Source organism: Danio rerio, chromosome 12 (assembly GCF_049306965.1).
Source record: "Danio rerio strain Tuebingen ecotype United States chromosome 12, GRCz12tu, whole genome shotgun sequence".
Lineage (NCBI taxonomy): Eukaryota > Metazoa > Chordata > Actinopteri > Cypriniformes > Danionidae > Danio > Danio rerio.
In genome coordinates this window covers 30657691-30670000 of record NC_133187.1, presented here as the reverse complement: position 1 = coordinate 30670000, position 12310 = coordinate 30657691, and the positions used below count along the sequence as shown (strand labels likewise).

The 12310-nt window shown below is 34.7% G+C and overlaps 1 protein-coding gene across 1 annotated transcript; it reads right to left on the bottom strand.

The window, feature by feature from the left end:
- Positions 1 to 2422: 2422 nt before the first annotated feature.
- cdk5rap3 (CDK5 regulatory subunit associated protein 3) lies at positions 2423 to 11816 on the bottom strand. Its single transcript, NM_001002105.1, is given in 14 exon segments — positions 2423 to 2551; positions 2819 to 2990; positions 7107 to 7312; positions 7398 to 7486; positions 9207 to 9288; positions 9370 to 9483; positions 9599 to 9743; positions 9831 to 9967; positions 10042 to 10220; positions 10318 to 10366; positions 10931 to 11031; positions 11109 to 11240; positions 11421 to 11466; positions 11712 to 11816. Coding segments are annotated over 14 exon segments (1524 nt in total). The 5' UTR covers positions 11718 to 11816; the 3' UTR covers positions 2423 to 2485.
- Positions 11817 to 12310: the final 494 nt, after the last annotated feature.

Here is a 12310-nt window from a genome sequence, read left to right as displayed (position 1 = left end):
TGTGTGAAATGGGCTAATATTTATCATTTCATAAAGCTTATTACTGTTAAACGCAGAGATGTATAAAGTACTAGAGACCCATACTTAAGTAAAAGTACAAGTGCTTTATCAAAAATTGACTTGAGTAGAAGTAGAAGTGCTCTTTAAGCATCATACTTAAGTGGAAGTACAAAAGTATTCAACATTTTTTGTACTTAAGTATTAAAAGTAGTTTATTTCAAAATTTACTACTCAAGTACTGAAAGTAAAAGTACAAGTATTGTGTAATGTAGTTATAAAAGAAAGCAGTCAAAATACACTAATTGTTTTGTTTATTTTAAATATCTTTTTTTGGGTACTTGATTAAGCAGAACGAAAAGAAACATGGCTTATGATACTGTTTTTCTCTGTAAATAGTTTCTATGGTACAAGAGCTCACATCGTCAGGCCCTTTTACCAGAAAATGCCTTCACTGATGAGATAATTCAGCATGTTCACTCACATACATACTCTCTCTCTCTCTCTCTCTCTCTCTCTCTCTCTCTCACACACACACACACACACACACACACACACACACACACACACACACACACACACACACACACACACACACACACACTGCCCTGCACACACCTAAATGTACACTCTCTCCCCACTCTCACACATTCATACACTCTCACACACACAGTTCTCTCTCTATCTCTCTCTCTCACACACACATTTTTGTAAATTGTGGGGACATTACATAGGTTGCAATTGTTTTTACACTCTCTCTTACACACACACACACACACACACACACACACAGAGAGACGCACACACAGGTACAATCACACTGTTGTTTTCTCTTACTCACACATTATTCACTCTTACTCACACACACAAAGACACACTCACACTTTGGGAGTTTTGAAGTTTGATTGGTTAATACTACAATAAAAAGGAGTTCTGTCTTCTGGAAGCACTCGTGAAACTAAACTAAACAAGCAAACTAAATCCTGCTTCACAAATTCACTTGATTTTGATTTTATTGTAAAAAAACAGGAAAATGTTTATATTACTGTGTTAAATGAAAATCTGAAATGTTTTATGGCTTATGGCTATGATTTAGTAATAATTTTTATATATTTTTATTATGTTTTTAATGAAAATGGTCTTACAGTTCATATTTTCTGTAGTATATTTATTAATTCTGGTACTTTTACCATAAACCAACATCTCAACCATTTGGGAGAGGCTGATATTTTAGAAATAATGTGATGTGTTGAATAAAAATGCACTGATTCTGTTAACTAACGACATTAGGAGTTAAGAAATGCAATCAAAAAATTTTCTATTGCTTTTGTCTTGGTGTGACAGTTAAAGGGTTTTTTGTAATAAAATTTTGTCCTTTAATACAGCAGTCAGATATACGAACTGTGCCCTTAATTTGACCTGCTCAAAGAAAACACTCTTTCTGGATGTATCAAACAAAACTCATGCACAGAAGACAGCACAAGCATTTACAGCTAATAAACTCATGTCAATATTATCCCGCCTGCTTTTTGAGCGCTGACAGGCGGGTCTTATACGGCTATGATTGGTTATTGTCCTCAACAGAAAGGGCTTTAGAAATATAAGCGCTGTTCACCCATGGCCAGAAGAATACGCGATTATCACAGGTAATAGACACAGTGGAGAAAACTTAATTGCACATGAGGCACGCTCATGTCTGGATCCACAGCTTTAACAGCTAAGAAGAGAGGAAAAGTTACCTTACAAACTGGCCAGCGGGTCAAATGTCCAAAGTGAGAGAGCGAGAGATAGGCAGAGGTGAAGTTTTACAACATTTCTCCCTAATAGTAAACTAGCGGCTGGTATGCTGTGCCGCCTCGCCATCGCGCCTCTGTCCTTCGCCATAGTATTGCGACATCGCGCATAGGAGATAAATGACATCATCACGTAATAACCGGTTATGACCTATTACTGAACTGATATCAATCATTTTGACACCCCTAGTAACGAGTAACGATGCAGCACATAAAAAATCTATCGGAGTAAAAGTATCAAACTCATGGAAAATATGTACTTAAGTTAAAGTGGAAGTAGGAGAAAAAAATAATACTCCAGTAAAGTACAGATACTGCCTTTTAGTACTCAAGTACAGTAGTGAAGTAGTTCTACTTCGTTACTATACATCTCTGGTTAAACGTACACTTTGATTTTAGTTTCAATTTAAAACGAAGTCTTTTTTTCTTCTTTAAATAAATTAGGGTTGCCATTTTTATATTTAAACACTGTCCGCTTTCATTTACTGAAATCAGCAGTTCAAACAAATGAGGCCAGCAGTGGAAGCATAAGTTATTTACGGGCTTCTTTGAATATTCAAGGCACTGTGATTGCAACAATTTTTTCCCCCCATAAAATAAGGAATAACCCCAAACAAGTACCCACCTGATTTAAATGAGAAAACATTTATTTATGAAATGATGCATATGTGCAGCTTGTAAATACTCTTTCTTGGTCACACATGAACTCCCATGAGGTTGACAGGACGGTTGTTGTATCTTTTTGAAATGTCAGCTTCAATCTGTGTGTTAGAGAGAGAGAGAGAGAGAAAGAGAGAGAGAGATGGTTAGATAAAGAGGAGGGTTTTTTATATTTCGTTTTCAGACCACCGTGACATTTAACTACATTAGTTTAACCGTTTCTGCTCTTTTGATCTAATTTCTTATATGTAACACATTGCCGCAAAGCACGGGTGTATGGTACATGCTAGAATTTAACAACAAATGTTTTATAATAAACCTGAGCTTAAACAAATCCACAAACACATCATTATAACGGGTTACTCTACCAGTTTCTGGAGCTCCTTGGTGCGAGCAGCCAGCAGATCAATTCGTGGCTCCAGCTTGGCCTGTTCTTCCAGTGCCTCCTGTCGTTTTTCAGCCAGTGTGCCACGTTTTAATACCATGATATCAGCCTGCTTGAGTTTCTGCCGCAGCAGCTCAGAAACACGCTCCACATAGCTGAGCCGAAAACACACACAAATGATTTTATGATCATCTTACTGGAAGATTTCAACAACATCATCTTGAAACTACATTTCAATCGTTCAGCTATTGAAATAGTGTAGCATGTTAATGTATGTGCAGTGTTCATGTATTTAATCTTAGTGGAATAGCTGCTGTTATTCTGCCAATCAGCTGCTGAAGATTAAGCAGAGGCCAATCGCCTTCCAGAGTGGCAATGAAATGACTGCTTGGGCTACACAATATATCGTTTCAGCATAGATATCGGAATGTGTGCATCCGCAATAGTCACATCGCAAAGATGTACAATATCCAGTCTGAATTATCATTGACCAAAAGGTACAGAATTGTATTTAATCACTGTATTTATATGGGATTTATGCAAAAAAAAAACTTTTTTCTTGTTTTTAGTCCACGCATCTACATTTCAAAGCAAAAACAAGATTATTTCACTTACCCCTATGGCAGATAATTTCCTTAAAACAAACAAAAAATCTCTTCATTTTGATTTATTTCTTTTGACAGTGAAAGCTAAACAATATTTTACTTGATTTAAGAACTTTTTTGATATTTGGACTAGAAACAAAACAAAACAAAGAACAAGACTAGAAACAAAGTTTCAAGTTTCAAAGTTTCAAGACTAGAAACAAAACAATAGAGTGTAATATAATTCGGTTACAAAAATTAAATAATCACAATGCAAAAAATGCCTTTCTTACTTCGTGATTATTTAATTTTTGTAACCGAATACTATTACACTCCCCATAAAACTGTGGTTTCAAACTCAATTCCTGGAGGGCCACAGCTCTGCAGATTTTATCTCCAACCACCTCCAACTCACACATGCTTAAACACGGTTTCTGCAGGTTTCACAGAGTTAAATCTGAGACTTTTTTTAAGATCATTATGAATAAAATTTTAGGCACGTAAAGGGCTAAACGTTAAAGATTTTTTAAAATGGCCCAGATATAAAATATTTTTAATAAGTTTAACACAATAAGAGACTAATATTTCAGTATTAGTATAAGTATTGTGTAAAAACAAGCAAGCTTTTATATGCATCCATACACTTTTTTTCTAAAAAAAAAAAAGAACAAATGTTTTAAAAGTTTTAAAAACTATAATAAACTAAATTATGTGCAACTGTCTGTCCATGTCGGTGTCCTCAGCAGTAAATACATGGGGCACTTGTTATTGTATGGAAAATCATTAAACTTATGATAAATTACTTTTTTAAATAAAAAGTTTAAAGTTTTATTGAAATGGATGGCTAATGATTGTATGGGTTTTAGCCAGATTGGCTAGCTATATGTGGGGAAAGATATTAAGACCTGTTTAAAAAAGATTTAAGACCTACAACACAATATTTCAGTTAACAAGACTTTTTAAGGCCTAAAATTTGAATTTTGAGTTTTAAGATTTTTTAAGTCCCAGCAGAAACCCTGTTAAAAGTCTCAAGTAGTCTTGAACACCTTGACTGGTTGGATCAGCTGTGTTTGATAAGGGTTGAAAACTGCAGAGCTGCAGCCCTACAGGAATCGAGTTTGAGACCTATGCCAGAAAACCATCAAATAGAGCTATTCAAACCATCTTCTGAAACTGTATTCATGTTGCAATAATTAATCGCAGAAAAATAAAATATCGCAGTATCAAATTTTCCAATATCGTGCAGCCCTACTTGGAGATTTAGTGCTCAGAAATGATGGATGAGTCTGCACCATTTCATGACAGTTGGATATTTAAGACAGACTAATGGTTTCATACTTGCTAATGTTGTCTGACATTTAGAATATTGTAGTAAAAGTATTTAAATAATTTATTTTCATTAGCTTAATTTAGCCATTTACTATTACTGTGCTGATGACAGCTTTAATTATGCTCAACCATTAAGCTTTTAACTTAAATAACTATATAACAAGTGATCTAACAATTAAAAAATATATAACATTAAGCAGCATCTGTTATTTTGTAGATGCATTATTGTTTTGTCTTCGAGATAACACTGTTTACATGTAAATCAATATGTAACAATTATATTTAAATGATCCGAATTTCCCATTACTAGACTTGTCTTTGTTTTTGCTTGTTTTCATTTAGATTTATGCTCACATACTAAATATATCCCTCGTATGCATAATGCAGGGCTTTGTGTCTCCTCCTGTGTGTAATCATTATGATATTATGATTTCCTTGGGGAGTGCACAAATTGACAATGGCTGAAACTGAAAGCTTGTCAGACATAGAGAAGTGGGGTGGGGGTTGCGAAGGGTCAACTGCTCATTGATATTCTCCACATTTTCCTGTCCTCTTGTACATGTCTGTTGTGGACAATCAGCATTTTTTCAGGAATTCAATTTGTTGACATTGTAAATATTCTAGAAATTACAGTTATGAAACAACCAATTATTTTGCTTAAAAATAAAAAGTTCAACACTTTGACCTTTAACTTAGACTGTTAGGTAAATAGTAACTGTCAGATAACTGAGGAAATTACCGCCAGATTACGCAATAACTGTGATGATCTGAAAGTGTTGTCATTTTTGATCAGTATTCTTTTTCAAATATCTTCTTAAGCCTGGCTCATGCTGCAGGATTTCTAATAATATAATATATATTATTTTTGGTCAGGTAAGTTTTATTTGGTCATTGAATAGACTTACAATAATCACAAGTTCTGGGATTCATTTTCTAATATGCATAAACAAATGAAAAAAAATGAAAAAAAAAGAGAAAAGAACAGCCTAACACTAGCCTGTAAGTATCTATTATACATTGCTTTGGGGAAAAGAATTCCCCATGAAGTGAGAGAGGGTGCCCAATTCTTGTGAAATTGTTCAATGTTATCTTTTAAAAGATATATGTTTTTTTCAGTGCAGAGTAGATTTCAATATAATATAAAAATGTGTTACATGTCACACTGTAAGATCTCAGTTGTCAATGTCAGACTGAATGAAAATCAAGACAAGCCAAACACAAAGACGCATAAGACTCATCTGTAATGAGTTTGACAACATCGTTCAATCCATGTCACATTCCCTATGTAACACATAACCTAATTATGCATTCTGAAATGATAACTCACAGCAAACATAATCAATGATGATTTTAATCAAAACATGCCTTGAAATTAACCAGAAAATAAAATAATATAAGGGATTTGAAGTTGTTGTGCTGATTGCATCATCAAATTCAGAGCTCCTATTGGTTGTTGGTTTTATGCTGACTGTAAGAGAGGTCATGCTGCAGTAAACAGTCTGAAATCTTCAGCTTTGCCAGAACTTCATCAGACTGAAAATATTATGGCATTGGCCATTAACTGGCTGTCGGTGAACAAGTCAAAACCAATGATCAAAAATCACAGATTATTATTCAATGACCAAATCCTGGCTGTCTGAGCTGGGCTTAGGTTTGTCATTTGTATATCTTTTGTGGCTTCAGAATATATGCAACTCATAAGGTATGCTAAAATACTGATCTTTTACTTGTTTTAGCATAACTTCAAACAAGACTTAACAGCGACCTCAAAAATGTAGGAAATCGTAGTCTCCAAATTTGATGCCCACTGTATGACAAATGTAACCCTTGTGTATTGTTCAAATTTACCACCATTTCATTATATTTGTGGCTGTTTTTGCCCCATTGACTTCCGTTATAATGACTTTTTTTGGTTGCAAAACCATGACACCGTATAATCATGCATTCTTGATTGTTGCTGGTTTTCCCTGTTGGGGAGAGGTAAAATGTGTACTGTTTACTGTTGATCATCAATTGGCATCATTAACCCTTTAGATAGGCCTGGGCAAAAAGTTTCTGGCTTCTAAATGGAGTTCTATGGAGTAAAGGAACAGATTATAGTGTGTGTGCATAAATACACCTGATCTGAGAGCTGAGCTGCTTTATTAACTGGATTGTTAATTTTTTTTTAAAGCATTTTCCCTAAAAATGTGTCAAAATAAGAGTTGTCACCAAAAATCTTTCCATTTGCTGAAACAGAGAAAGTTGTGGCCAAATTAAAACTCAAAAGCTCACCAAAGTGGATTTAAACATCCTCAACAACACACAAGGGTAAAAGTGCATTCTCGGTGTGTGAGATATTTGAGAGTGTGTAATTACCGTGGTGATGCCTGGATCATGAAGAGGTGCTGCATTCGCACTGAAGTGAGCCCGTTCAGCAGCTCACGCACATCTGCCAGCATGACCTGCACACGCTGAGGTGTCTGGGCCTGGATCACTGAGGGAGCGAGCTGGAACTGACTCATGGCCACCAAGTCGCCTTCTTCACGCATCTCACTGAGCCGCTGACACAGGAACATTTCCAACTAACACAAAGAATCACATAAGTTTGATATGGTCTTGTAGCAATTAAAAAGTCTGTGTAATACTTATGTAAGTAAAAAACAGTACCTCCTTTAGTTCATTGATGAACTGGCTACGTGTTTGTGAGTTTTCCAGAAGAGAAAGGGCATCTTCACCTCTGGCTACACCATCAGGACCTTCAAGAGGCAAAGTATTACTTACCCACCTTTATTTTCAAATAAGAATTACCATACAGCAGCTAATGAATTACAAGTATTGTGAACTGGATGACAGCTCATATGTAATCTGCAGGCTGTGAATTAGATTCTAGACTAGGGCTGCACAATATTGGAAAATTTTTTTTTTATAATTTAATTTAATTTAATTATATATATCTAAGTCACCAGATGACTTAATATCTCTAGTTGGAAAGTATTTGTTATGTTAGATCGATTAGGATGATTCTGCAGTGGGAGTGCATCTCCATAAAATCTAATAAACAATCAATTAATAATATAATATAAAAAATGTTGAGGTCCCCCGACCCATTTTCGTTGTTGTCTGTGCTATTTGCAGTGCATTTCTGTATTTGCATGTGCTGTGAGTATTTTCATGCATGTGTGTGGTCAGAGATTGATTGATTACTATTTGCATCGTCATAAACCCTAGTTAACAATCTATAAACTTTGATGGTCCCCAGACACATTTTCGTGGTGTTATTTGCAGTGCATTTCTGTATTTGCATGTGTTGTAAGTATTTTCATGCATAACAATCTATAAATACAGTCAAGAAAAAGATACTGTTAAAGTAAAGTGTTTCATTGTTTCCCGAGTCTAACGGCATTTAAATAGCGTAAGTGAATGATAAAAAAAACAATTAAATAAAATTTATCCTGGTGACGCAGTGGCGCAGTTGGTAGCGCTGTTGCCTGACAGCAAGAAGGTCGCTGGTTCGAGCCTTGGCTAGGTCATTTGGCATTTCTGTGTGGAGTTTGCATGTTCTCCCTGCGTTCACATGGGTTTCCTCTAGGTGCTCTGCTTTCCCCCACAGTCCAAAGACATGCGGTACAGGTGAATTGGGTTGGCTAAATTGTCCATAGTGTATGAGTGTGAATAAGTGTGTGTGTATGCTTTCCAGAAATGGGTTGCGGTTAAAAGGGCATCCGCTGCGTAAACACGTGCTGGATAAGTTGGCGGTTCATTCCGCTGTGGCGACCCCAGATTAATAAAGGAACAAAGGAAAATAAATGAATGAAATTAATCCTAATTAAGGTCACAAATGGTACAATTTCTTATACCTGAATGCTTTTAAAATAGTTATACAATCATTGGCATCATAAACACATGCAAATGATCAATTATAATAATTATAATAATAATGCAATATTGCATATGCTGCGAAGTGACTTTTGCGAATGATCTCACTGTGATGCTGAAACGATATCGATGTTGAAACGATGCTGAATATCGATGCTGAAACGATATATTGCAGCCCTATTTTAGACAATGCAATATTTTGCACAATAGACTTAAATGTCTTCCAAGTTCTGATTACATATATGCCTAGTTTTAACTGATTCTACTAATTTACTAAATTGAAAATCAATTAAATACTATTCTTTGGGATTTATTAATTTATAATAACAGATTTATTTTATTATCAAGGACAGAAACTCAAAATTATTTTCATGTAAACATGCACTACGGTTAGCAATTTGTAATATTTTAAAAGGTTTTTGAAACTTTTTTCTCTAATTCACAGTATTTCAAAAACTATGAAAGCAATAGTAGTGTAATATAATTTCAATTCAAAGTAAAAAAAAAATCATACATTTTGATATGTAATGCCAAAGCTGAATTCTTTCATTATTAATTTGCTGCTCAATGAACAAACTTTAAACACCCAAGGAAACTTACAGTCTGTGCCCACATCCACAACTTCAATTTCCAATGGGGCAGATTCAGAGTCTCCCCAGTTAATACCACCACCACTTGTTTCCTAAAGTAGATTGGAAGACCCTTTTAATTCTATGTCTTGAGGGGTCTGAATATATCTGTAGTAAATATTTAGGGTGCTTACCTCAGTACCAGACTCAAGACCGATACCCCAATCCACACCATCCTCAACAGAAATCCCAAAATTTACCTCTTCACTACCAGTACCAGCACCGCTGCCAAGATCACCCCAGTCAATCTGCAAGAACCAAGAAAAACAGTGAGATTCTGGAGGGAGAGACAATACTGATCCTTTGTTTAAGTCCTATGTAAAAAAAAAAAAAAAAAACTTAAAATCTTGAATAGTGACTTACCGTCTCCTCTGTAACAACATCTGGGGGTGCTTCCTCCATTACAGGTCTCTCTACAACTTTAGGCACATTTCCAGTCTTTCTCTCATATACAGTTGTGTTTCCTTTCTTCTGGACAAACCTCAGTAAGGGCAGTACTTCCTCCGACCTGAAAAAGCAAGTAAACTATGACAAACATTTCACAATATCGATTAAAAGAATCAGGTGCAACATTAGAAATGAAAGTAACACTTGCCAGTCGCTGACAAACTTAGTGAATGCTGTGTAAAACTCTATGGCATCTTTCAGACAGGCAGCTTTTTTTCCAGTTTCTTCTAAAACCACAGGCAGATCTTTAACCTGTGCTTGCAACTCCCTTGCCACGTTTTCCCCCTGTGAAACACAAATGTTATTTGTTAGTATGTGTAAAAGCCATTATGTTACAATAAATGACAATCATAGCTCACTTTTATGCCGTACTGTTTACAGGCAGCATAATAGCGTTCTCTCATGTCGGCAGAACCGCTCTGACACTCCAGCTCACGTCGGCTCAGCTCCTGCTGCAGCTGTTGAGCTTTAGACACCTGCTTCCTTAAAGCTGGCCCTTCATAACTTACATTACGAACCAAAATACTGGCCATTTCAGCTGGAATTAAAAACACACATGCATACTATCATCTCACTTTGATTGTGTAGTCTAAAATTTAAAAAAATTTGGTGATGGTGATTTGATGATTGCTTACCCAAATAGACATTGTCTTTTTCATACATGGACACTATCTCTTGCCAGTCCTGTTGATGAAGTATATTACAGTTAATTAAATATATGTAAATATTCAATTCAATTCATGTTTATTTATATAGTGGTTTTACAATGTAGATTGTGTCAAAGCAGCTTAAGATAGAAGTTTAGTAAAGTTCAGACTTCAGAGTTGATAAATATACATGAATGGAAACATTAAGGGCCACTTAAACATTCTTTGCTTCTCTGGAGTTTTGCCATTTTTAGTTATGGGTTTGAGTAAACTGACAGCATTTCTTCTAAATAGTACAAAGAGAAAAAAACACAACATAGAAATACTTATTCCTTAACTCTGCTGAATTTAAAATATCGCTATTATGGTATAAAAGCTATTAGTAGTTTACAGAATAAAATGAAAATTAGGTTTTTCCCCAGTCATACAACTTTAAATTGTAAATCCAGAGACACTGAGAATTTTTAAGCGGTCTCATGTTTTTATTTTCCATAGTATATGTGATAGAAAGTAAGGATATTTTATTAGCAATAATAAGTATGTAGACTATGTACAATTTTAAGTGTAATAAACTGCACATTAAAATGCAAATAAACAGCACCTTCATCCTTTGTGATGAATATCTGCCAAAAATATTTTTGGTGGACGCTTCCGTTCCTTTTAATACTTCGATTATTTGTAAGCAATGGAAATGGTGAATATCTGCAACAAAATTCAGTATGAGTACATCCAAAATTAAATAAAATACAAATAACAGGAATATATAACTTTTTCTTTACATGAGCCGGAGAGCAGCTGTTTGATCTCTTCGTTTTCTGGCATATCCTGAATGGCAGCGTTAATTTTCTCTCTGATGGTCATAACTGCACTTTGCCATTTCAGTGTGCAGTGTCTTCGGTCCACCAACCAGTCTAAAATATAGAGGAGAGGAAGAGGAAAAAGTAGAAGAAGAGGAATAAGACATTACATCTGTGCAAGATCTAAGCTGTTGTTTATTCAAGCTGAGCCACATTTAGCTAACAATATAGCTACAAATCGCATGATAATAAGTCTAAGTTAAACCTGCACAAATGAGTATAAAGCAGTCTCACCCAAGAGTTTACTGGTTTGGATGTCAATAGGGAGATTCTGGATGTTCTGTTAAACGAGATTTTTAATAATAAATGTACATTATACATGCTAACAACAGTCACATCAACTTTTCACACATTATTATGGAATTATTGAAAAAGTGTATGTTTATTAATAAAATAACAGTCATCCAGTTATGACAGCTTGTCAGAGTCTTTAAACATGATGAGTTTTCTTTACCCAAAGAGTACGAAGTCTGATAAAAAAAAATGACTTAATTTATAATGATATTAATAATGTTATTGTTTTACCTCCATTGCAAACGTTGCTGTCGTTATTTTGTTAAAAGAATTACTAAAACGACCCCATGCTTGTACAGCAATTCGACAGGATTCAGCACAAGTTTACATTTCCACTGACACGTACATCCACATCTGGCCAATCAACGGACATGACACTAATGCGTCAAACGATCCTTGTGCTGAAACACCAATAAACTGCAAGGATAGAAGAACCTGTATTTACTTCCTTGTAACGCCAAAATAAAAGTCAACACCAACTGTTTTTTTCTTCACATTTTATTCGCCCTTTTAAAGGCTCGTTTTGTAGTTTAAAGGGTTTGTTTCTTTTTACATTAACAGAAATATTTGTTATCAAATTCATAAAATATGAATAAACAAGATTGTTTTGCGAGGTCTCCGACCTTTGTTGGAGAAACATTGATGTAGATTGATTAAAAATAAATAAATAAATAAATAAATAAATAAATACATAAATAAATAAATAAATAAATAAATAAATAATAAACACAAATATATTTGCGACATTAAAAATAGATGTACTTATAGACAATTTACAAATTTGGTAAAAAGAGAATGGCTAATTAATTGTATTTTAAACACGAATTATC